The sequence below is a fragment of the Pleurodeles waltl genome, chromosome 8 (genome assembly GCF_031143425.1).
Source record: "Pleurodeles waltl isolate 20211129_DDA chromosome 8, aPleWal1.hap1.20221129, whole genome shotgun sequence".
Taxonomy (NCBI): domain Eukaryota; kingdom Metazoa; phylum Chordata; class Amphibia; order Caudata; family Salamandridae; genus Pleurodeles; species Pleurodeles waltl.
In genome coordinates, this window is record NC_090447.1 from 508,566,804 (window position 1) to 508,589,092 (window position 22,289).

Here is a 22,289-nt window from a genome sequence, read left to right on the forward strand (position 1 = left end):
TCCCTTGTGCAATACCACCTGTCACAAAGACACCACAAATGTGTTTACAGAACACTTTGAAATACACAAAATATTAGGAAACACTAACAAACGAAACTACTTTGTAGCTTGGCACGACTCCCCATCATAGCAAATTTGAATGGATTTCTGACATGGGACCTAACAGTTATATTGAAGATAGGAGACATATGGACTTTCTGCCATGTCAAATCATTTGAACAACTGCCCACAGAATTTTTGTTACTCCAATTACAATTTAATTTTTCCAATATATGCATCTACACCCTTAAGCCATACAAGAATAAATTGGAAGCTGTTGCTTAGTTTAACACCTTAGAACAAAAGTTAAAAATAGAGCTGCTCAGCAGAAATGGATGTTTCAGAATTTACAGATACGTAGAACTTAATATACCAGGCCTCCTAAAAGATCTTTAGGACAAATGGGTCCAGGAGCTTGCGAACTGTATGAAAAAGAATGTAAAAGTGTAAAAATGGCCTTGCACCCTCTGGCTATCCCTTCATGCCTCATTCTCACCCATTTCAAATACTTTCATGGAGTGTACTACAACCTGGCAAGGCTTGGGCAAATCGATAGGGCCCACAACCCAAACTGCTTGTGTTGTAAAAATAATCCAGATACATTTCCCCATACAATATAAAAATGTCCAGCAATTGCACAGTGTAGGAGGCTGGCCTGGCTTGTAGTGGGTACCAGAGGTACTTACACCTTGTGTCAGGTCCAGTTATCCCTTATTAGTGTAGAAGAGGTGTTTCTAGCAGCCTAGACTGATAGAACGCAGCTATGGCAAAGCAGCTTAGGCTGAACTAGGAGACATGTAAAGCTCCTACTATACCACTGGTGTCATATGCACAATATCATAAGAAAACACAATACACAGAGATACTAAAAATAAAGGTACTTTATTTTTATGACAATATGCCAAAAGTGTATCAGTGAGTACCCTCAGTATGAGGATGAGAAATATACACAAGATATATGTACATAAACCAAAATTATGCAGATAATAGCAAAAGGAAGTAATGCAAGCAATGTAAAGTTACAGTAAATTGCAATAGGAGCACATAGGTATAGGGGCAACACAAACCATATACTCCAAAAGTGGAATGCGAACCACGAATGGACCCCAAACCTATGTGAGCTTGTAGAGGGTCGCTGGGACTGTAAGAAAACAGTGAGGGTTAGAAAAATAGCCCACCCCAAGACCCTGAAAGGTAGGTCTAAAGTGCACCTACTACCCCCAGAGAGCACAGAAGTCTTGATAGGGGGATTCTGCATGGAGAACAAACACCAGCAATGCAACAACAGTGGATTTCTGGACCTGAGTACCTGTAAGACAAGGGGACCAGGTCCAAGAGTCACGACAGTGTCGAGAATGGGCAGGAGCCCAGAAAATGCCAGCTGAGTGTGCAAGGAAGCTGCCACCGGGTGGAAGAAGCTTGGTGTTCTGCAAGAACGAAGAGGACTAGGAACTTCCCCTTTGGAGGATGGATGTCCCACGTCGTGAAGAAGCTTGCAGAGGTGTTCCCACGCAGAAAGACCGCAAACAAGCCTTGCTAGCTGCAAAGGTCGCGGTTAGGGATTTTGGATGCTGCTGTGGCCCAGGAGGGACCAGTATGTCGCCACTTGGATGAGGAGACAGTGGGGGCGCCCAGCAACGTAGGGAGCCCTCACAGAAGCAGATAGCACCCGCAGAAGTACCTGAACAGGCACTTAGAAAAAAAGTGAACCGGAGTCCACCCGAAGTCACAAAAGGGAGTCCCACGACGCCGGAGGACAACTCAGAAGGTTGTACACTGCAGGTTAGAGTGTCGGGGACCCAGGCTTGGCTGTGCACAAAGGAAATCCTGGAAGAGTGCACAGGAGCCGGAGCAGCTGCAACTTACGCGGTACCCAGCAATGCAGTCTAGCATGGGGAGGCAAGGACTTACCTCCACCAAACTTGGACTGAAGAGTCACTGGACTGTGGGAGTCACTTGGAGAGAGTTGCTGAGTTCCGGGGACCACGCTCATTGTGCTGAGAGGGGACCCACAGGACCGGTGATGCAGTCTTTTGTTGCCTGCGGTTGCAGGGGGAAGATTCCGTCGACCCACGGGAGATTTCTTCAGAGCTCCTGGTGCAGAGAGGAGGCAGGCTACCCCCAGAGCATGCACCACCTGGAAACAGTCGAGAAAGCAGTCAGGATGAAGCGATACAAGGTTGCTAGTAGTTGTTTTGCTACTTTGTTGCGGTTTTGCATGCGTCCTGAGCAGTCAGCGGTCGATCCTTTGGCAGAAGGTGAAGAGGGAGATGCAGAGGAACTCAGGTGAGCTCTTGCATTCGTTATTTGGTGAAATCCCCAAAGCAGAGACCCTAAATAGAAAGGAAAAGGAGGTTTGGCTACCTAGGAAGGAGGATTGGCTACCAAGAGAGGTAAGAGCCTAACAGAAGGAGCCTCTGACGTCCCCTGCTGGCACTGGCCACTCAGAGCAGTCCAGTGTGCCACAAACACCTCTGTTTCCAAGATGGCAGAGGGGGAGGTGCAGGTCAGGGGAGTGGTCACTCCCCTTTCCTTTGTCCAGTTTCGCGCCAGAGCAGGGCTGGGGGATCCCTGAACCGGTGTAGAGTGGCTTATGCAGAGAGGCTGGGGGAGGCTACTCCTCCCCAGCCTTCACACCTATTTCCAAAGGGAGAGGGTGTTACACCCTCTCTCAGAGGAAGTCTTTTGTTCTGCCTGGACCCCAGGAGGGCAGAAACCTGTCTGGGGGGTTGGCAGCAGCAGCTGCAGTGGAGACCCCGGAAAGGCAGTTTGGGAGTACCCGGGTTCTGTGCTAGGGACCCGGGGGATCATGGAATTGTCTCCCCAATGCCAGAATGACATTGGGGTGACAATTCCATGATCTTAGACATGTTACATGGCCATGTTCGGAGTTACCATTGTGACGCTGTACATAGGTAGTGACCTATGTACAGTGCACACGTGTAATGGTGTCCCCGTACTCACAAAGTCCGGGGAATTTGCCCTGAACGATGTGGGGGCACTTTGGCTAGTGCCAGGGTGCCCTCACACTAAGTAACTTTGCACCCAACCTTCATCAGGTGAAGGTTAGACGTATAGGTGACTTATAAGTTACTTCAGTGCAGTGGTAAATGGCTGTGAAATAACGTGGACGTTATTTCACTCAGGCTGCACTGTCAGGCCTGTGTAAGAATTGTCAGAGCTCCCTATGGGTGGCAAAAGAAATGCTGCAGCCCATAGGGATCTCCTGCAACCCCAATACCCTGGGTACCTCAGTACCATATACTAGGGAATTATATCTGTGTACCAGTATGCCAATGTAAATTGGTGAAATTGGTCACTAGCCTGTTGGTGACAAATTTGGAAAGCAGAGAGAGCATAACCACTGGTTAGCAGACCCTCAGTGAGACAGTTAGGCATCACACAGGGAACACATACAGGGCACATACTTATGAGCACTGGGGCCCTGCCTGGCAGGGTCCCAGTGACACATAGACTAAAACAACATATATACAGTGAAATATGGGGGTAACATGCCAGGCAAGATGGTACTTTCCTACACACAGTGCTGAAGGTGCATACATCAAACACTGGAGATAGTAGTGGGTCAACCAATTGCGTAAGATCCCAGAACAGTTATCCTTGGTATATTGGAGTACTGGAAAGGTTCATTGTGCAACAAAATCGTAATAGTATTCGGCTTTTTAGCAGCTAAAAGAGACATTGCGTGTCACTGGAGAGCGGAGGTGACCCCCACATACTAAGGGAATAGTTGTGAGGCATCAACTACTGTTCTAAATTGAAAGAAACTATTTTCAAAGTGGGAGGCTGCATAAGAAAATGTAAGATGATTTGGGAGCCTTTGTGGGAATACTTATAGCAATTTAGCCTGCAGTATGATGAGAGAACCTCATTTATGAAATGTCATGTAAATCAGTTTCTCTATATGTGATATATTAAATGAATGACTCTGTAACCTACTATGCTACATGCCAAGTGTTTGCTGTGTTATATTTTAATTTGAAAACCACACTGACCACGGCAAAGAATTGCAACTGATTAATCATCAGGTTGTCGAAGACCCATCATAGGCATGGTTACTCTACTGCTGGGGAAGGGGATAAGGTTGTTCAGTAACTTCCCTTCAGTCCTCAGCATCACTCCAAAATGATTTTCAGCACAGGCTGGTGCGTTATAAAACATTTAAATAAATACATTTCTAGACCTGCTAAAAATATATATAATAAAAGAAATAAGCATCTCTAAGGAAGTATAGAAAATACAGGTGTGACGCAAGTGTTCTATATTTTAGCATGAAAACCAAAAAATAGCATTTTAAATGCCAAATTACTGCAGGGGATGGCATAAAGACAATAATAGCACTAGTGAAACAGAACCAATAATACAGGTGTGAAAAACAAGAAAATATTACAAATTGAAAAAGAAAAGTAATAGAAAACTGTAAGTCCATACAGGGCTCTCTGAAGGGTTGTGCAGCCCCTCAACTTTCCCTTTCTTATTCTGCCACTTCTCTCCACCTGCTGACCCCCAAGTTAGAAAAACAGACCGAAGGAAAAGCTGATTGTGGGGTGGCCTCAACAAAAGAGTTGTTTTGGGTTTCTTTCTGAGAAAAATAATCAAAATTCAGTTTTATATTTTTCGGCCCAAGATTGAAATCTAAGAATGTAAGCTTATGATTTGTTCATTATACAGGCAAGTAATACCTGTAAAGTTAAACCATTAATGGATATTACAGCTTATGACAAGCAAACCCTTCGTTTCATGGAAAACTCTTTATAGTTTACCATTTAATGAGAATCTAGCAGTAGATGGAGCGCATGTTCATGCACCATGTAGAATAAAGTTTGAGATTATACTTTCTTGTTTAATAGCTGGATACCCTTTCCAAGGAAGATCTCATCAAATTTGCTAAGAAGCAGGTGATTGTCCTTCAGAAAGTGAAGTCCAGATGTACAGGTAATGTATACTTAAATTACAACAATAATAATATATTTTTATTTGTTTGAGTATAATAAAAAGAAGATGTCTATGCTAAACCTTTTAGATCTTTGCTGCCTATCATTTGAACTTGATGAGTAACTCATACTGAGGATGCAGTGTGAAATAATGTGCTTGAATGATAATTTTAGCCTCTGTTTGACCATCTGTGAGCCCAATATTACAAAATCTCCTATGGTTAGCTTGTGGATTGTACCATGAGTGCAAAATGTGCCTGGATCCGACTTGAGAGGTGCAATTTAAATTTCTAGAGATCCTTTTGAGCAGTCTAAATGCTTGTCATACATTGTTTTCAAATTGAAATCCTCTTGGCAGCCTGAGGTGTCAAAAATAATTTGTGCTATTGCTGAACACTCAGAATAATGTGGTAGCTCTCCATAGGCAAACCAAAGATTCCTCAAACTTATCCTTGTCTAACCATTTAGATGTGTGGTTAAGGAATATGACTTGTTCCCAATAAATATTTGTGTGTCCACATCTTCAGCACATCAAACACCAATGCAGTTAAGAAAAAAAAGAAGTAAAGAATTATTGCCAGAGGAAAGTTTATGAAAATAAAGAAAAATGTTTAGCTGCTAACAACAAACAATTTCTAAAAAAATTATCAAAGGTAAGTATTGAGACAGAAAAGTCCTCTACGTTGTCATAGGCGAACACAGAGCATACCTGTGCGCCATGACATAGGCCTGTCTGGATTGCTGTCTTGTTGGACTGGGAGGGGTGCCCAAAGAGCTAACATCCATAGTAGTGGAAGGCTGCTGCCTTCACCAGGACTTAAATAGCACAAGCGCAGTGGTGGCAGCATACAGTGTTGTGATGAAAGTAGTGAACAGTTTTTTGTTTTTTTTTTGTACTTTTTGTACCCTGTGTCACTGGAGTGAATCCTACAGGCTCAGTCTCCTTTTTTTAAAAATTCCACTGCTCTGTGTTTAACTCACCCTTTGCCTACATCAGGCTGATGTGGAAGTGCGTGCATGATGAAAACCTGCTGAATGCATGTGAGCACGCACAACATACACTGCACAGAGGGTGCAGTGTGAAACAGTGTGCACATGGCAGATGTGTGTGCGGCGGCAGTGAGTGTTTAAAGTGACATAGTACTCTGGTGAAGTACAGAGAGACTTTAGTACTGCACAGTGTGTGCAGACTAAGTGCATGTGCTGCATGTGGGAATGCTGGTGGTATGGTACATAGGCACAACAGTGCTAGACAGTGGAATGGTCTGTGAATGTACACTGAGTGCAGAAGTGTCTACACTGGTACATTACATGGAGGACTTTGGATTCCCTTTTGGGAAGCCCAGGCCTGCCTGGTGAACACATGAGGAGATTAGGAGTCTCCCCCAGACAGAATTTTATATTGCTGCTTTCCTGTTAGCTGGGTGGGGCAAGCACTGGTTGAGGGGGAGCCAGTCTCTCCCTCCGCGTTTCAAAGGGCTCTTTGATTCAGTGACATATCACAAAGAAGGAGCCTGGGCACATCCCAGGAAGAGGGAAATGGGGCTGATAAGACACTCATAAAGGGAAGGGCTGAGGTCCCAGAATTAACCTTTTGATGCACATATCACTTTGGTTGACATCCAGGTTTTGAACTCTGGTCAACTTTATTATTCTTGTTGTGGGTTAATCAGCTTCGGAGTCCTGTGGGTTAATGAGCTTTGGAGTCCTGTCTGTTGTGCCAGACATCTTTCAGGAGGCAGGATGAAGGTGAGATGTTCATATCAAAGAAGCAGAACCCCAACATAAAACTTCAAAGATCCAGACCCTAAATTACTTTTTGTGTCAGGAAAAGAACTATAAGTAGAGAAGTCTGAGACCACATACTTTGTCATTTGCCGAGCAGCCAGCCAGGCAGCCTGAGATGGAGAATCTCTGCAAGAATTCTGCCAGTGACCAGGATTAGGGACAAAGCCAGCTAGGCTCCTTGCTGGGTGAGGGGACATCACCCAGGGAAACCAAGAGCACCTGTCCAAGAGCACCAGTACCTGCTTGCTTGCCAAAACTGGTGTTCCTGTGAGGAAGAGGAGCGCGTTGGAGAGAACGAGATCCAGAGGAGAGCCCAGTTGGGTGCGGTTACTGAGAGAGATGTGAGGAGCCAGTGCTGCATCAATCGGACCGTTGCTCATGTCCAGCGTTGTGAAGTCTGGTGACCCTGTATGTCAGAAGTGGCTGCTGCATGCCAATGAACTGCACTGCAACGATCGGGCCGTCTTCCTTGTGCAGGAAGTTGCTGTGACCCGGTATGCCAGGAGGGGCTACTGGAGTGGCAGCTTGGGGCCAGCGTGACCTGACAGTGAAATTTGTCTCAGCGAGCCGGTAGGCCAGAATGGGCTGCTCGAAGCGCTGAGACCAGAGGTATGGGTAGTTGCCCATGAGCCATATTTGCTGCTACAACCAAGACGAGGAAAGCTTTGTATCCAAGGAGGCCTGGGAACAGAGGAGATGTTGTTGGAGGGGGAGGGGAGAGGTTTGCGCCTGCCAGGAATTGTGTGTGTAGCTTGACTTTTCCGATCTACTTTAGGACTGCACTGCTGAAAGATTTTGAACAGCTGGAGTAGGTAAACTGAGAACAGGGCCTACCACGCCCCAGTGGATATACCACCTTTGGTTTTTGCAACCCTATTTGACTCTAAGTGACTGCACCTTATTGACTGAGTCTGATAGGAGAAACCCCATTAACGGGGCCTAGTGCTTTACATTCCCCGAATGTTGCCGCATGTGCATGGGTAATAATAGCATAACGGCTACATAGGAACTAAGTAGACCGGGGGTGGCTGGGCAACTGCAAGTGTGCCTACCTCAAGGGGCACTGTTGTTGCTTTTTGAATGTCGATTACCTTTGCTTAATTAGAATTAGAATTATAATACTTATTTTATACAAAATAAGTATTTGACTGGATATTGATTTATTGTGTGCGCTGATTGCACGTTGAGTTATGAGTCATGTTCACTGATCTGTATCTGCACATCCCTCCAAGGGAGGCTTCACTGCTCATGCTACACTACTAACTTAGGTGCAGAAGGGGGTGCTCGACCCAGTTGAGCAGGATCCATATTAGGGGGGTGGGGGCAGGACATCAAAATTAAAACGCCTCAACCACCTCAGTTGGGCCAAGTAAGCCCTGTGTGCCCTGTGTGCCCTGTGGCCCCATGAACAAGGTTCTAACAATAAGTGAACAGAGTAGGCCTAACTGTTCGATCATAGCCAGAAGACGCACCTGTTAACATGGGTTTCTACGAAACCCAATGCACTCTTTGGAGTGGCAGGAGTTAAAATGTTAAAACCAAAGCAGGAATTCTTAGAAAATCTGGGCATAGAAACATCATACTTAAGTGTGCATAGATCTTCAACAGAGGTGGTGGATTCGATCCAGTGAACAAAGTTACTTTCAGACTTGTTTTGAGAAAAACCTTACCAGCGAAAAAGATCCAAGACTTTATCTGATCCTCAGTTTGTTATATTAAAGACAAAAAAACAAATCTAAAACATCCAGCCTGTAGAAAATGCCCCTCAAGGCTGATGCTTGGTTGTCGTACACAGTGGGTGACATCTTTAGTTTCTCTCTAGCAGGCATGATTTTGGAGGGCCCAGGCTGAGCAGAGTTTCATTGCACTGGACTCTCCATTCAGGAAGGTGTGGTGGAGAGTTTAGCAAAAGTTGAAATCGCTCTGGTCAAGTGATGTTCTGTGGCATCTGTGCCTTGTTGCCCAATTTTTTGTCCAATCATTTCGGAAAATGTACCCAGCCCCTTGACGTACGTCAGTATGATTTGATATATATATAGGGGGTGATTCTAACCCTGGCGGTCGGTGATAAAGCGGCGGCCATCCCGCCAACAGGCCGGCGGTCCAAAAAATGGAATTCTGACCCTGGCGGGAACCGCCAACAGAGACCGCCACATTAACACTCCGACCGCCACGGCGGTACAAACAAACAGCGCGGCGGTCACCGCCAACAGACAGGCGGCAGACAATGTACCGCCCACCCTATCACAACTCACCAATCCGCCACCTTTTCCGGGGCGGGAGCCCCGCAGATAAAAACACGGCGGAAACAGACTACGAACGGGAAAACGCTCACCTCTACGCACTCCACGAGGAATCTGGACAGCATGGAACCCGAATTAAACATCCTACCTGCTCTCGTCTACCTGCTCATCTACCACGAGTACGAATGCCGGCGCAGACGACAACGGTGAGTACTGCACCTACGACACAGGGGACGGGGTGGAGGAAAGGTTACGGCACACACATATGCAACCCCCCCCCCCCCAAACTATGTACACACCAATGCAGAGCAACAAGTCACAGTGACACCACCCAAACCCCCCGGAAAAATGCAAAGACATAATTAAATTGAGAATCAAAATTTATGTAAAAAATAGCCTCTGATAAGTCATGGTCAAATAGCAATAACATTTTTAAAAAATCAATTCAATATTTAGTGCAATCGATAAACCGAGGCAATTAGTCCTGCACATTTAACGAAATTCCAAGTGTCCGTGGGCCAAAGTGTATCAACACAAGGGCAAAGCCCACACAGGAGACCTGAGTCCTTTGGAGAGAACACTGCAGGGGCATCTGATGACAAAACTACAGGCACCTCAGGGGGAAGGGAAGGGGGGGGCACCACAGCCACATGAGTCCACGACGCCAGATCCACGAAGGGGCCACCATGCCCACTGTCCCATCCTGGGGAGTGCAAAGCCACAGTCTCACAAGTCTCTACAGTGGGTGGGTTGCCCACTGTGCCATCCTGGGGAGTGCAAAGCCACAGTCTCTCAAGTCTCTACAGTGGGTGGCTTGCCCACTGTGCCATCCTGGGGAGTGCAAAGCCACAGTCCATCAGGTGGATTATAGAGACCACTGGTCAAGGAGGAGGCATGGTGGGCACAGTGAACCGTGAACAGTAGCTCGACTCAGATCCGGCACTGTCATTGTGCCAGTGGTGCTTGAGACGGCGGGGCCCAGCGGAGCGGTGCTTGAGACGGCGGGGCCCAGCGGAGCGGTGCTTGCAGGAAGGGCCCAGCGGAGCGGTGCTTGAGACGGTGGGGCCCAGCGGAGCGGTGCTTGACAGGAAGGGCCCAGCGGAGCGGTGCTTGACAGGAAGGGCCCAGCGGAGCGGTGCTTGACAGGAAGGGCCCAGCGGAGCGGTGCTTGCAGGAAGGGCCCAGCGGAGCGGTGCTTGACAGGAAGGGCCCAGCGGAGCGGTGCTTGACAGGAAATGCCCAGCGGAGCGGTGCTTGACAGGAAATGCCCAGCGGAGCGGTGCTTGCAGGAAGGGCCCAGCGGAGCGGTGCTTGACAGGAAGGGCCCAGCGGAGCGGTGCTTGACAGGAAGGGCCCAGCGGAGCGGTGCTTGACAGGAAGGGCCCAGCGGAGCGGTGCTTGACAGGAAGGGCCCAGCGGAGCGGTGCTTGACAGGAAGGGCCCAGCGGAGCGGTGCTTGACAGGAAGGGCCCAGCGGAGCGGTGCTTGACAGGAAGGGCCCAGCGGAGCGGTGCTTGCAGGAAGGGCCCAGCGGAGCGGTGCTTGCAGGAAGGGCCCAGCAGAGCGGTGCTTGAGACGGCGGGGCCCAGCGGAGCGGTGCTTGCAGGAAGGGCCCAGCGGAGCGGTGCTTGCAGGAAGGGCCCAGCAGAGCGGTGCTTGAGACGGCGGGGCCCTGTTCAGCGGTGCTCTTCTGCACGGCGGGGCCCTGTTCAGCGGTGCTCTTCTGCACGGCGGGGCCCTGTTCAGCGGTGCTCTTCTGCACGGCGGGGCCCTGTTCAGCGGTGCTCTTCTGCACGGCGGGGCCCTGTTCAGCGGTGCTCTTCTGCACGGCGGGGCCCTGTTCAGCGGTGCTCTTCTGCACGGCGGGGCCCTGTTCAGCGGTGCTCTTCTGCACGGCGGGGCCCTGTTCAGCGGTGCTCTTCTGCACGGCGGGGCCCTGTTCAGCGGTGCTCTTCTGCACGGCGGGGCCCTGTTCAGCGGTGCTCTTCTGCACGGCGGGGCCCTGTTCAGCGGTGCTCTTCTGCACGGCGGGGCCCTGTTCAGCGGTGCTCTTCTGCACGGCGGGGCCCTGTTCAGCGGTGCTCTTCTGCACGGCGGGGCCCCCTTCAGCGGTGCTCTTCTGCACGGCGGGGCCCTCTTCAGCGGTGCTTGTCCAGTAATTCAAGGGAGCCAGACCTGGCCTGGACTCCCTGCTTAGTCGCCCTCCGACCGTGCAGTTGCAGGACCCTTCGGTGACGGAGTCCTGGGCCCTTTGGTGTCCTCCCTTACAGCCGGGATGGGGCTTGTGGGGCCCTCCTGCTCCGCGCTCCTGCTGGCTGACTTCTCCGCCCTGCTGCCCTTTCGCTCCTTAGAAGAGGCTCTCTGGCCCTTGCCTCCCCTGGATGTTGTGGCAGGTGAAGTGGCCGAACTTTGGTCCTTGGGGGCAGCCGTGTCAGTCCTCTCACGGCGGCCCTTGAGTTTCTGGGTCCTCTTGCCTGGGGGGGGCTGGCTGTCCCCTTGCTGCTGATAGAAGTGTCACTGCTGCCAAAGGGTGGACTCCAGAACCCATGCACCACAGTGACACTCGAAGCTGGGCTGGTGGTGGCTGAGGTGCTCTTGGGACTCTTAGCAGATGGAGGGGGGTGGGTCAGGGGAGGGAAAGAGGTTAAGATTTGAGAGGTAAACTTTTTTAGGACCAAGGTAAAGGGTGGGAGTAGTGGTGATGGGAGTGGAGGAAGAGGATGTGGTTGTAGGAGAGTCAGGTGTGCTGTCTTTGGGTGCAGGTGCTTGTGACGTAGGCTGTCGTGAGGTGGATGGCTGTTGGGTGGGTGGCTGCCTGCGTTTGTGTGTCTTGGAAGAGGGGGTGACAGACACAGTGGGAGAGGACACAGGGGACGTGTAAATGGCAGTGGGGGTGGTGACTGCACGTGTGCGGACTGTACTGGAGGGTGTACTGGTGATGGAAGCACTGGCTGATGGAGGTGTGCATGCAGGTGCGAGTGGAGACGTCACAGGGAGGGAGGAGGGAGACGAGGAGGAGGGGGACACAGAAGTGGTAGTGACTGTTGCCATGTCTGCATCTGGGTGTTGCTTGGGTGAGTGTTTGTGGGATCTGTGGTGCTTGTGTCTGGATGAGCTGACCTTGGGTGTTGAGGTGTGTGCAGGCTGGTCTGATGGTGTGGATGGGATAGGCAGAGGAACAGGAGACAGAGACAGGGTGGAGACAGTTAGAAGAGGGAGGCTGGAAACAGGGACAATGGCTGCCGTCAGTGCTGAGGCCAGAGCATTGAACGATCGTTGATGGGCAGCCTGACCTGAATGAATGCCCTCCAGGTTGGCATTGCTCCGATGCACCTCCCTTTCTACCCCCTAGATGGCATTCAAAAGGGTAGTCTGCCCAACAATGATGGTCTGAAGGAGGTCAATGACCTCCTCACTGAGGGCAGCAGGGGTGACAAGGGCAGGGCCTGAGGTGCCTGGGGCGAAGGAGATGCCCGCCTTCTTGGGCGAGCGGGCACGGAGCGTAGGCTGAGGGGCTGCTGGGAGGGCGGGGCTGGTGCGCTGGGTGGCGGCTGTACCTGTAGAGGCGGGGGGCCCGGATGTTGCCGCCACCGCTAGGGAGCTCCCATCCGAGGACGTGTCGGTGTCGCTGGTGTCACCACCGGTCCCCGTTGTGGTGCTCCCCTCGCCCTCCGGATCACTGGTGCCCTCGGTGTCTGTGCCATGGCCCACCAGGGCCTTGTGACTTGCAGCTCCCTCGTGCTCCGATGCCAATTCTCCTCCGCCTGATGATGCTAATGCACACATGCACAAGAAGATGAAGAAAAGGGGTGGGGGGAGAAAAAATAAAACAGGTTGAGTGCATGTTATGTCAACACCGTTGGCGGAGAGGACAGACACAGGAGCCTCATGCACTACGCAGCGCTATCGGGGTATACTACTCAGTACTTGTGACCAGGCCTACAAGTCTATGAACACCAAATACACACATGGATGATGCAGGACCATGGATAGCTGTACTTGGCACCCTACAGAGGTGGGGGGCGGGGGCACAGGGCCATGCCTAAAGGAGAGGGCTACACTACAGAAAGCGCCCTGGCCTAATGTCACCCACAACCCTCCTCCCCCACCCAGACGCCTCCACTGCGCATAAAGATAGCAGAATGTGCTGATACTCACCCCCTTGTGTCTTCTGTGATGTCCTCAAGCGCCCATCCAAATCAGGGTAGGCCACCGCCAGGATCCGGGACATCAGGGGGGTCAGGGTACGACTGGCACCCCTCCTAGGTTGGGAGGCCATCCCCAGCAGTGACTCGGCGGTCTTCCTGGTTCCGCGGCGGATGTCTTCCCACCTCTTGCGGCAGTGGGTGCCCCGTCTGATGTGGACCCCCAGGGCCCGGACTTCCTTGGCGATGGCACGCCAAATGTCGACTTTCTAATGGGCGCTGACCTATTTGACATGTACAGGGTGGGAAATGAAATTTCATCATTTTTCTGCATGTTAGATGTGATTGCCCCCCCTCCCCAACTTTGCCATGTGGCACATGCTCTCATCTGTCGTGCGTTGCACTCCTCATTTGCTCCCCACCCCACCAACTTACATCCACCCCACTCCACACAGGCATAGCCCATTCAATGTGCACCCAGTGTACTTACCTGTTGGTCTGGAGGACCGTAGAGTAACGCATACTGGGGGAGGACCCCATCCACAAGTTTCTCCAACTCTTCAGACGTGAAGGCAGGGGCCCTTTCCCCAGTCGCAGCAGCCATTGTCACTTCCAGACCGAGGTCGCAGCAGCACTTGCAGTATAGGTCCTCTCCTGTGGAAGATCAGGTCTCGAGTGATTAATCTGATAGAAAATGGCAGTCACGCCCGCGGCGGTACGTACCGCCGGCGCACATCCTCATTGGCTCCTGAAACCCATAGGGTTCAATGTTAACCAATGCGGCTTCGTACAGCGGTCTTCGACCGCCTACCGCCATGGTGTGCCACGCCAGCGCATTGACCTCACATCCCATTGTCCCACTTCACAGGTCAGGCAGCCGCCATTTCAAGGGCCCACATGGCTTAATTTCAACTGCGTCACACAGGCCTAGGCCTTGCATTGCCACACATACACGCCTTTCAATACATAGATAACCGTGTGCTATGCAAGCTGTGGTGAACGTACCTGTGATTTGCTTGACTCCATACTCCATGTTGTCCTTCCTAGGCACCGTCCGCTGGGACTTGCGAGGAGAAGGATGAATCCTCGCGTGTACCGACCGCTGGTGGACCTGTCGACAATGGAAGAACGCCATATTATACTACGATACCGACTTGACCGAGCCACTATACATGAACTGTGTGCCCAGCTGGAGCCAGCCCTGATGTCCCCCATCCGCCAACCCACAGGGATTCCCCCTCTAGTGCAGGTTCTGTCAGTCCTCCATTTTTTGGCAAGTGGCTCATTCCTGACAACAGTGGGCATGTCATCTGGAATGTCTCAGCCTATGTTTTCAAAGATTTTGTCCAGAGTGTTGTCTGCCCTGCTGAAACACATGCGGAGCTACATTGTTTTCCCTTAGGAGGATGATTTGGCCACTGTGAAGGGTGATTTCTATGCCCTGGGACATATCCCCAACATCATTAGTGCCATTGATGGGACCCATGTGGCTTTAGTACCCCCAAAAGACGATGAGCAGGTGTACAGAAACAGGAAAAATTACCATTCTATGAATGTGCAGGTGGTCTGTTTGGCTGACCAGTACATCTCCCATGTAAATGCCAAGTTCCCTGGGTCAGTGCATGACGCGTATGTTATGCGTAATAGCAGCATCCCTTATGTGATGGAACAGCTACAGAGACAACGTGTGTGGCTAATAGGTGACTCTGGTTACCCCAACCTGCCTTGGCTATTGACCCCACTGAGGAATCCCCAGACCAGGGCAGAGGAACGGTACAATGAGGCCCATTGGCGAACTAGGAGGATCATAGAAAGAACCTTTGGGCTCCTGAAGGCCAGGTTTAGGTGCCTGCATATGACAGGTGGATCCCTGATGTACTCACCAAAGAAGGTGTGCCAGATCATCGTGGCCTGCTGTATGCTTCACAATCTGGCATTGCGACGTCAGGTGCCTTTCCTGCAGGAGGATGGTCCAGATGGTGGTGTTGTAGCAGCTGTGGAGCCTGTGGAGAGTGAAGAGGAGGAAGACGACGGGGACGACACAGACAACAGGGACACAGTTATCCAACAATATTTTCAGTAGCACACAGGTAAGAATCACCCACGCCATTTAACATTTCCTGAAAGCCTCCTGCATCTTTACTTTGTGTATTTCCCCCCAGTTCTTTTTAACTGATGTTTGATTTTCTCTTCCCTTTTCAGTGCTGTATGACCCACTGCGTGACTTCTGCTTGGTTAGCCCATGGACTAATGCTTATTGACATCGGTATGTTGTCATCACAAATTGACTGAACATTATTGAACAGTAATGTGTTATACATTTGTAAATAATACAGGCTGACTCCTGAATGATTTCAGTGCAATGAGTGATGTATTTTTAGTGCTAGATATTGGTACATGATATTAAAACGGTGATGGGTGAGGGTGGAGTAATGTCCATGGCAGAGTCCAGTTCTCAGTTTCACAGGTGCATTGTCCATATGCCTGTGGAAGGATGGAGCAGGGGCAGTTCAAGGTTGGACAGGGTGACAATGTGGGACATTGGGATGACAACAGGGGGTATGTTATGCTGGCGGGGGTCTTGGCATCCTACTCTGTCTTCCTGTGAGATCTCAGATTCCGCTTGCGGCGTGGTTGTTCTTCAGCAGGAGGTGGGGTTCTGGTGGCCTGTCGTTGTGGTGGGGCCTCCTGTCCACTAGCGCCGGCGGAGGTGGTAGGCTGTTCCTGGTCCTGGCTTGTGACAGGGGCCCTTTGTGGTGCCACATGGTCCCGCAATGTGGTTTCTATCCGGTTGAGGGCCTGGACTATGGTCCCCATAGCAGTACCGATGTTCCTCAGTTCATTGCGGAACCCCATGTAGCGTTCCTCCTGCTGTGCCTGGATCTCGGTGAACCTGGCCAGTACCGTCGCCATCGTCTCTTGGGAGTGGTGGTATGCTCCCATGATGGTGGTGAGGGCCTCTTGGAGAGTGGGTTCCCTGGGCCTGTCCTCCCCCCCCCCCCCCCCTGTCGCACAGCAGCCCTCCCAGTTGCCCTGTTTCCCCGGGCCTCTGTCCCCTGGACGGTGTGCCCACTACCACTGCCCCCAGGTCCCTGTTGTTGTTGGGGTGTTGGGTCAGTCTGGGTGCACTGTAGTGGTGGACACACCGCTGATTGACGCGTCCTGGAGGCAGAGGCATGGGCCCGCTGGGTGGGAGCTGTGCTGGTGTTCCCAGAGGGGGTTGGGTCTGCTGTGGCCTGTGTCTGTGTGTGGGGAACCGACTGTCCAGAGGTCCCCGATGGTCCGGGCTGGTCATCAGGTTCTAGGTCGACAGAGCTGCTGTCCTCACTGGGGGCCTGTTCTGGGGGTGGGATGGACAAATCTGGACCCTCCGTGGCGGTGTGTTGGCGTTCGGGCCCTGCAGAGGTAAAATCGTGTGGTTATTGTTTTTGTGTGTGCCATGGCGTGCATTTTGTGAGTGCCCTTGTCCCCCAGTGCTGGCATTCCCTTGTGGGAGGTGTTGTGAGGGTGGTTGGGGGGGGGGGTGTATGGGTATGTGCAATGGTCATGCTTTGGTGATGGCTGTCTATGGTTTGTGTTGGCATTCAGGGGTTGGTGTTGTTTAGGGTGGGTTGTGCTGGTGAGACATTGGCAGGGAGGATGTGTGCTGGGGGGTTGAGATTGGGGGTGAGGGTGGGGGTGTGGGTTGGCATGCTGGTGGTTGGGGGGGGGTGAAGTAGTTGAGATTCGACTTACCAGAGTCCATTCCTCCGTGTACTCCAGCGAGGCCATCAGGATGCAGGATGTTTACTACCTCTTGCTCCCATGCTGTGAATTGGGGTGGAGTGGGTGGGGGTCCGCCGCCAGTCTTCTGCACAGCGATGTTGTGTCGCGACACCATCGAGCGCACCTTCCCCCGTAGGTCGTTCCATCGCTTTCGGATATCTTCCCGATTTCTGGGATGCTGTCCCACAGCGTTGACCCTGTCTACGATCCTTTGCCATAGCTCAGCCTTCCTTGCTATAGTGGTGTGCTGCACCTGTGTGCCGAAGAGCTGGGGCTCTACCCTAATTATTTCCTCCACCATGACCCTGAGTTCTTGGTCCGAGAACCTGGGGTGTCTTTGGGGTGCAATGGGGTGGTGTGGATGAGGTGTGGGGTGGTGTTTGTGGTGATGTGCGTGGTGATGTGTGCGTAGATGTGGTGTGGGTGATGATGTTATGTTCCTGTGTGTGTTGTGCTTTGCGTTCCCTGTGCGCTCTCTCTGTGTATTGCGCCTTCTCTCAGATATTTGTGGTTGTAGGGGTTTGTGGGTGATGTGGATGTGTGTTTTATATTGTATTGGGTGTGTGGGAGTGGTGTGTGTATGTGTATCAGGTGTGTGTATTTCAAATTGTCCAATGTGGCTGTGTTTTGTATATGTGTGTGTATTTTGACCGCAGTGGTGTGTACCGCCAATGGAATACCGCGGTTGAAAGACCGCCGCGTGGATTCGTGGGTCAGAATGGCATGGGCGTGTTTGTGTTGGCGTGGCGGTGGAGGTTTGGTCATCTCCAGTTTATCGCTGCCCGCTGATGAGGCGGCCTTCCGTGGATGTCGGGTTTTTGGCGGTTTCACAGTTGGTGGTCAGAATGACCGTGGCGGTTTACCGCGGCCGCGGCGGTAGAATGGCGGACTTCTGACCGGCGGTAAGGGCCTTTTACCGCCTAGGTCAGAATCACCCCCATAGTTTTTTTTTTTTTTTACCCAGAAATACTGGTTATTGCTAAGAAGGTCTGCATTTTGGATTTTGAAGACTTTAGGTCATATAAAATGGGTTAGAATCTTCAGGCAGTAGTAGCTGTTCTCCATCTTTGTATTTATTGTTATTGAGCGGAATACATAAATAGCCCATGAAACTTCTAGAAATGTCTGCAGTCCTTGACTTTGTTTTCTTCAGGCCTACAGCTCTCAAGGCACACATTTGTGTTCAGGTGCTTGGGGCTCACACAGGAAGCACACATTCGTTCAGGTGCTTGAGGCTCACACAGTAAGCAAGCATTGTAAAGTAACTAGAACAATACCCCACTTATGTCATGACTAAATGAAGAAGTTGGCTAGTCCATCTTAGATTTAATTCAAAAGGAACTTTGACGCTAGAGAACCGGCTTCACCACCTTCTTTTTGGAATCTGGTGAAGTTCAGACCTGCCATTGGCTCCAGCCTATATAGGTAAAACAGGAATCTTGCTGGTGCACTTGATATTTCAGTGATAGGCTTTCCCTGTGCGAACATACACTGACTGTTACAGCAAAGTAATTGAGCCACAATTTTGTGAGATGATTTGAAGCCACTGAAGTTTCATATATAATATGTAGGTTAGAGCTCTTTTGTTTTTATGTTCTCAATCTTCGTATGCATCTGAGAAATCTCAGTCGTGAAGCAAAGCAGAGGACAAGTTCCCATTCTGGAGCCAACAGGGCTGGCCTGCTCCAGTGTTGTGTCAGATTCTGCTCAATTCATCAGACTACTTACATGTACCTTTAATAAAATGAATTCCTCTTCTGCACATTGGAAAGCTCAACCTTTATTAGGCCTAACCAATACACAATAAGCCCCAGACTGGTTTCAACTATATTGTACCTTATCTGTGAGGTGCCACATGTTCTTTTCTTGATGTGGGACAGGGCAGAGAAGATGTGCAAAATATTCTCTGCTAGAAGGAGGTGAGATGACGATACCTCAAGGGTCATGTGGATCCTGTCCTCAGGGATCCAATCCCACTTTCGGAGACGTGTGGTAATTTTGGTGACACTGAATGGCTGTTAATGAGCTGGGGGCTTGTTGAATCAGACCCTAAGTTTTCCTGCAGATAAGCTCCCTTCCTCGCAATCTTGCATTTAGCTGATGCAGAGCCATCCGTGTTGGACATGATGTACTTCAACTAGCATGCCAACTGCTAGTTGAGGACATAAAGATGGTAGCCCCAGAGACAACAGTGCTATCATATTTGAAGGGCACTGCCAATCTTAGCACTCATCTAATGCATGGCACAGTGTACTTTGTAGTTGATGTGTCTGGAAATGCGCACAGTGTCTCTGGGTCACGGGACACATTCTGAGAAGCAGTTATAATTAAATATATATGTGACATTTGAGAATGAAGTGACAATGGCTGTAATAGGCAGTGGTCTTTTATCCACGAGGATAAATACTAGGTCCTTCCAAGCTTATCAGAAGACAGTTTTCTCTACAGTGGGATTGGCTCTGTAGCAACACTTTTACCACCAGGACGATCCTCACACTGGAGGCTTAAGCTGTATGAACAAAGAAATAAGACTGAACACTTCAAGCAAAGTTGTAGCAGGAAGTGGCTGTTTTTTTACCTATAACTTGGACGAACAGTCATGCTGGAGTATAACACATACATTGGCTTGTCCCTCTGACTCAGCAACAGTCTTTCAAATACACGTTGTGTAGTATGGCAATTTTCTGGCTGGTCCTTATGGGCTAAGTTTCATTGTCAATTCCCTCAACTGCCAACATTATGTTATGCAAGTCATCACCCTAATTCAGTTGGTCTAGAATTTCACCTCTATTTTAATGCCTTTGCTGCCATCAATGCAACTGAACCCATTGACTTGTGGAACTGATTGCAAACTCCTTGAGACACTGCTGCTATTATTGACATATGGCACAGATTAGAGGTCCCCACACATTAGGGGTCTGGTACCATCACCAAATCAAGAAAAGTGAGGATATCTCCTGTGGGTGCCGGACCTTTAAAAAGTTCACTGAATGCCAGTATTACGAACACTCCAAAATTTGCCTCCAGCAGTTCGGCTCCAGCACCCTTGATCTTGTTTTGAGTCACTGCCCTCCACAGCATTCAACCCAACAATTTAACAGAGTAAAGTCAAATACTGACTGGGATTATGCAGTAACTGAGTTCTAGATCAAATAAAAGTTAAAGAGTTTTATTACAATAATCTTAATATAAGTTATACAGATAAATACTGTGAAGGCTCAGATACAAAGTATACAATCAGAAATCTTTTAAATACTAATTAGCCTGAAAAGACTCTCAAGAATCAAAGTATCAGGCTCATGAAGAGAACGGACACCATCCTAAGAAGAAGAAAAAGTCTCAAATAAATCAGACAATCTCAGGAGGAAAATAAGATCACCCTCCTCAGTACAAGGGGTTTTTATACACATTTTATGCATAAACAATTAGCAAAACTGCAGGTTCAGCATGACATGACTATTGTTTGTTCACATTGGACAGATAAAAAGCAAGATCGTAACTTTTAAGACTCTTTAGAACTAACCAGTTTCTTATGTAGAGGAATCAGTCTGTTAACTTCCACAGCAACAAAAATACAATATTACACAATCTCAGACAAAGGCTGATGCATTAGTGTGCTTGCAGGCCTATATTGGAAATTCCAGTGGGAGTGTCTTTCAGAATGATACATGTGGAACACGATGGAAAGTCGCATTCACAATACATACTCTCTAAGGAATGTTACTAACTATGGCACAATCCACTGTGCTCCACGAAAACTGCGAGAGAAGACTCACAGTAGGAGCAGGATGAGCAGAACACCAGAAACGGAATCCATTTTAATAAAATGGTATCTCACAATAAAGTAGCATAACTAAACAACATTAACTACACACTTTTAAACATTAGAGTTGAATTGTTTCAAGTGCAACATGTAGGAAGCTGGTTGTAGTACCCCCCCCCATACACTTTTTGCGTGGTTTATGATGGAACTTTGACTGAAGTGCAATGGGTTCCTGCTAACCATGGCCCCATTGCCAGTGTTCCTTCCCCAAAACAAGGTACCTGGTCACTTGATCCCCAAGTGTAACGCCTTTTGTAAGTCCCTAGTAAGTGGTACCTGCTCCTAGTAAGGGCCTAGGTACTGCAAAGGGTCCCTAAGAGCTGCAGCACAACTTGTGCCACTTTAAGGGACCCAGCACCAATCTCATGCAAACTACCATTGCAGGCTGCGTGACAAGGTGCTCCCTAAATGTAAAACCACAACATGGAGCCCAGCCTGTGTGCCATCTCCCCTAAACACTGCATGTAATACAGAAGACCTTACAGCCCGAAGGCAGGGTGCATTATATTTAATGTGTGGACATATCTGCACGAGCAAATATGCCCCTGCTATGTCTTTGTTGATTCTTAGACATAGTAAGTGAACAAGGAAGCCATTTTAAGGACGTGCTGAACACTGGTCAATATGAGGTCCCCAGCTGCATGATGTCTTCACTGAAAGTAGGGATGTTTGGTATCAAACATCTCATACTTATAAACCCTCACTGATTCTAGTGGTGGATTTATTAATGTATGCTCCCAGAGGGCAACTTAAAGGTGCCCCCCAAAAACCTACCAACTGCTGGTGAGCTCACTGACTAGTTCAAACTAGTCTGCCACCAACAGATGAGAATATGACCTCCAAGGGGGAGAACCTTTGATCTCTGGAGGACAGAAACAAAGCCTGCTTTGGCAGGGGTGCTGCCCACCCCTCCCTACAGGATGAACTGCATTCCAAGGCAGAAGGCTTCAAAGAAGCCCACTGCCTTTGGTATTTATGGGTCTGACCTTCCTCAGAAGAAGATGCCACCCCCGCTCCATAGCCCATCTGACACCTGGACAGGTGGAAAAATTAGCTATGCAGGAGGCGTGTTGCTTTTCCAGGCTGGACACACCCCTAGCGGGGCCAGCCTGAAATGCACACAGCCTTAGAAATTCTGGTACCTTGTGTGTGGTGGAATTAGGAATTCTGGGACAGGTTGATGCCCACTCCCCAAAGGGAGTAGTCATCTAGGGGGTGCAGTGACCCCAAAGGTAGGTAGCCCATTGGCTACTACCCTTGACTTCCCTTAATGCCCTCTTAATTGAGTATTTAGGGAACCCATGATAACAGATCCTCATATCTTCGCTGACAGAAAAGGAGGAGTGGACAAGAAGCCTGCTGAACATGAGGAGCACAACTGATTTAGTGCCAACCCTGCGAGCCTACCTGCTGCACCCGACTTGAGGAGCAACTGACCTGTCCTGCTGCTGCAGCCTCCAAGAAACCGGGAAAGCTGCTAGTGCTTTTCAAATCACCAAGAAGGACTCCCTTGGAGCAGAGGAGCTGCTTG

General features: G+C 49.7%; 1 protein-coding gene across 2 annotated transcripts in view; it reads left to right on the plus strand.

Moving 5' to 3' along the window:
* Positions 1 to 22,289, plus strand: part of GCC2 (GRIP and coiled-coil domain containing 2) — a 418,679-nt gene that overhangs the window by 39,256 nt on the left and 357,134 nt on the right. For both annotated transcript variants that reach the window (XM_069204470.1, XM_069204471.1), the window contains exon 3: positions 4,911 to 4,995. In XM_069204470.1, coding sequence (XP_069060571.1) covers positions 4,911 to 4,995 — 85 coding nt within the window. The remainder of the gene's footprint in view (positions 1 to 4,910; positions 4,996 to 22,289) is intronic.